We start from the raw sequence: 4,445 nt of genomic DNA, 5'->3' as shown, positions 1-4,445 counted from the left end.
TCAGAAATAATGTCAGATGGCTCCTTGCATAACTTTTATTCTGTATTCCGATTGTTCCCACAATTTCCTAAACATGTTTCCAGAAATAAAAATCATAGGGATTGAACAGATTAATTAATTAGGGTAGGCAGAATCAAGCGCCAATATACGAAGCAAACCATCTAATGTCACGCCGCCACTTTTGTCGCCGCCACCGAAGAGTATCATGGCGTTGATGTCTTCGTCGGTTGCGGGAAAGCCCGCCCAGGACATATAAGCCTTAAGGTCGCGGTGGCTGAGCTTGCCGTCGCCGTCCTTGTCCATGACCCTAAACACGTCCGCCATGGCCCCACTACCCACGGGTAGTGTCTCCGCGTTTCCCGTCACCACGCGCTCAAACTCCTCGTACTCCACGAACCCGTCCTTGTTCGTGTCCGCCACCGTCATCATTGCCCCGATCAACTCATCTCCGCCGCCGACTCCGCCATGCACACCGGCGTAGAAGGCGCGGAGGTCGTCGCGGCTGATTTTGCCGTCGCGGTCGGCGTCGAGGACTTCGAATGCGGGGCGGAAGTCGGAGGCCGCGGCGTGGGTGGTGAGAATGCGGCCAGAAGGGCACATGGTTTGTTGTGTCGCGTTTGGACGATGATGATTCGAGGAAAAGCAATTTGTGTGTGTTGGCTTTTTGTGGTTGTTGAGAGAGAAGAAAGGAGATGCTTGTGTTAAATAGACGAGGCTCCCAGATTTTGGGCCCCACGATTTCGGAGTTGGGATCACGGGGCTTGGGCTGCAAGGTGTTGGACCTCATGCTCTGACTAGATTACGTATGTGCTGACGTCATTGGGCTTTCCATTTTCTTTTCGATTCCAATTCTAGAACTTTCGTGGACACTACTCGTTCAGCAAAGACATAATAAGAGAATGAATATTGCATAAAACACCGAATATGATTTTGAAAAAAAATTAATACATCATTATTATGTTTATATATTGCACAAATATTCACATGTAATATGATTCTTAAATAAATATATTTTTAGCACAAGTTAACGTGATAGTGTGGAAGAATAAAGTCTTCATGGAAGTTGACGTTATTCCATGGCCAAACGCGCTTCTCCTCACTTCTCACTGATCTCTTTTCTCTTCCTCCAAATCAAACTCAAATCCTCTCCTTGCCAACCTTTCCAACTCATCCCCATCTCACACAATTCAAACAACTTTCCATTAATAACTAAAAAAAAAGTGTTTTTTTAAAGTTTGAGAAAATCTTGCTTAACATGTCATGACTTATGTGTAATAAGTTTAAATTACACAATAAATTCATATCATTTTGGGATGAATTTTTAGGCTATTTTTATAATGAAATCGTATTACGTTGTTATTATCTTTTTCATATTGACATAATTTTTCTATGTTGTTACGATTTTTTCATATTGACATAACTTTCAAAGTTTAAAAAATAAACTTATTTTAATAATAAAGAACAAAAATTATTCCATTTTTATAAAAAACTTTAGTACATTTTACCTTGTGATATAAAGATTGGTTTGTAATAAAAATATAATTACTAAAAAAATATACTTTACCCTACTTTTTAACTATATACTAGAATTTTATCAAATCTCTGAAAAAATAATTAAGTTTGACTATGTAAAAAGTATATTTAAAAAGGTCCAATTCTTAAATAAATTTATGTTCTTCAATAAATTGATTTCTAACTCTCATTGTAAATATATTGTAGAAACAAATTGTACTCTTCCAAGAAACGAGAGATGCTGTAAGAAAATCAATTTGTCGAGATTTGACCTTCTATAACTTCAAGACAAGACTTTAACTTGTTTAGCGTGCAACGTTAATTATTAATAATGTCATAAACCGATTGAATTGTAAAACAAAACAAAAATGACTAAGAAAAAAATGAAACTAATAAAACAAAATATCTTGTCAGCCTAGAAATAGAGTACTAATCGAAGGAAATTTCCATGAAATTATGAAAAGCTTAGCCAAGTTTTCTCCTTTATTTATAGGTATCATGCTCATTTACATCGGAACATTGTAATCAAACTTTTTTACATTATTAGGTTGTTTTATTATTATTTAGGATTTTTTTAATATATATCACACTAGTGTTATTATTATTATTATATATAGTAGATTTTAAGTTTTATTTATTATTGTTTGGTATGTGATTACAACTGTATCATTTCAATATTTGTTGTAAAGAATAGTCGTAACTAAAATAAAATATTTCTCTTAAAAAAAATGTTATTTCATAAAAAATTGAAACAAATATTATATACTAAATACACTAATTTTCTTCACATTCATTAAAATTTACTAATTATTACACATAAACATTTTCCAACGTTTTAATATTTTCCCTTTTGTGTAAAAAATGCGTTTTCCCAATTTTTAAGAAAGTGTTAAATATTTTAATTTTCCATAAATTAATTTTAATTGTAAAAAATATTTTATTTTTAATGAGTGTTTGTAGATAAGCTATATCAAAAGTCTTAACTTATCATATTAACAATACGTTTAGTAGACGGGAAAAATTTAGGTTTTATTATGGGAATTTGATGTTGGAATGATATTTTTTTATGTTTTGTTTATCTTTTAAAAAATAACATTACCATTAAAATATTTTCATGGAAAGAGTTAAAAATATAAATTTCTCAAATTAAAATAAAAGTTTTATAAAAAAACATGTTACTGTTATTAAATAGTCTAATTTAATAATAAATTAAAGATTTTTAGCAAAAATAATACATTAGTTTTTATTTATAGAGAAAAATTGTCCCGACCTCAAGTCGTTGGACAGCATCGCTAGGGTCAATCACCGCATTCGAGGTATTGTCCGCTTTGGAGGTCGGTGCTCCGTCACGGTTTTGTCCTTAAAAGGCGCCTCGAAGGGTGAAGGGAGTATATAAACTGCCCTTGGCCTCGATTCCTGAACGATGTGAAACTGTATTGGCATACGGGAACAAGCCCCCCAGTCGAGGTCTAAGGGGAGTTTGTCCCCCTAGCTGAGGGGCGAAGGAGCCTCTTCGGCCCCACGGTGGGCGCCAATGTTCCGACCTCAAGTCGTTGGACAGCATCACTAGGGTCAATCACCGCATTCGAGGTATTGTCCGCTTTGGAGGTCGGTGCTCCGTCACGGTTTTGTCCTTAAAAGGCGTCTCGAAGGGTGAAGGGAGGAGGGAGTATATAAACTGCCCTTGGCCTCGATTCCTGAACGATGTGGGACTGTATTGGCATACGGGAACAAAAATTATATAAATATTCTTAACAATATTATTAGAATAAAATATACAAGAATATGAGTTGAATTGTATTTTTCAAAACAAAATTTCAAGAAAGAGAAAAAACAAAATTTATAGAATTTGGTCTCAAACACTAAGAATAAGTTTAGTTCATGAAAATTTCCATAACTTCGCTAAAAATAGTTTTATAATAAGTATTGTTCATATACCGCTAGTATTTTTTTTTCATAATAGTCACTTGCAGAATTTTTTCAAAGAAAGAAGGAAAGGTGTAAAAAAAAACATCTAAAAGTAGACGAATGAGAAATATGAGTTCAGATTTTCTTACTGAAACGTTAAAAAAGATAATACAAAGTTTTACAAAATTTGAGTATCACAAAGAAATGCACATATATATGTGTGTACTCTTATTTTTATTCAGAGAAATCTTCATATATATCATATCTAACTTTACATAATAGGTTGACTAATAAAGGTTTTTTTTCCATCTGATATTGAAATTTTAGACGATATTAAGACTTTAAACAATATTTTTATATGATTTTTTTAATTTTATTTATTTATATATTATTAATCAGAAAAATTGGTAACCTTTTTATATCTAACAATTGATCTAGTGATCATAGAGATAATAAATTTTCAAATTCATAATTTCTTGAAATATAAAAAATATTCTGATACCAAAACTATTATTTTTAATTTATAGTCGGAATAAAAAAGTTTACACTACTATTGGATCATAAGTACACTCAAATTTTAAAAAAGGACTACTAAGATTAATTTGAAATTGAATAAAATATATAATAGTAGAGCCGTAAAGTCAGTAATTAATGTAAATTAATTCATATTTATAATAGTAATTAATACAACTTCATTCTAATTTAAATTTATTTTCATAATAACAGTAATTTAAATTTTAAAATTTAAAATCAATCACAGTGTCTTAAGTTGCGTGCCAAAAATTCTCGTATATGCAAGAAGGGAGCAAAATATAAGTCAATATTGGAGGTAGAGAGAGAGTATTGATCTTTCTCCGAAACAAATAATCAAAATTATAATTTTCAAACAAATGATTGAATATTCAATATTTGTTTAAAAATTATAAGACTTTCATTTAACAACAAAATATAATTAAATTAAATTAAACTATATACACACTTCACTTATATTTACCAACATGCTGTGGATCCGAATACTAAACAAC

The 4,445-nt window shown here is 31.6% G+C and overlaps 1 protein-coding gene across 1 annotated transcript; it reads right to left on the bottom strand.

The window, feature by feature from the left end:
• LOC137807023 (calcium-binding protein CP1-like) lies at nt 1–689 on the bottom strand. Its single transcript, XM_068607441.1, has one exon. It carries the CDS (start codon nt 598–600, stop codon nt 115–117), a length of 486 nt encoding a protein of 161 aa, XP_068463542.1. The 5' UTR covers nt 601–689; the 3' UTR covers nt 1–114.
• Between the last annotated feature and the right edge of the window lie 3,756 nt (nt 690–4,445).

This window comes from Phaseolus vulgaris, chromosome 3, assembly GCF_000499845.2.
Source record: "Phaseolus vulgaris cultivar G19833 chromosome 3, P. vulgaris v2.0, whole genome shotgun sequence".
Taxonomy (NCBI): Eukaryota; Viridiplantae; Streptophyta; class Magnoliopsida; order Fabales; family Fabaceae; genus Phaseolus; species Phaseolus vulgaris.
The sequence above is the reverse complement of the archived record's forward strand: the minus strand, read 5'-3'. Positions and strand labels throughout refer to the sequence as shown.

Coding starts and splice junctions, on each gene's coding strand:
- LOC137807023 (XM_068607441.1), bottom strand. CDS start 600: ATGTGCCCTTCTGGCCGCATTCTCACCACCCACGCCGCGGCCTCCGAC.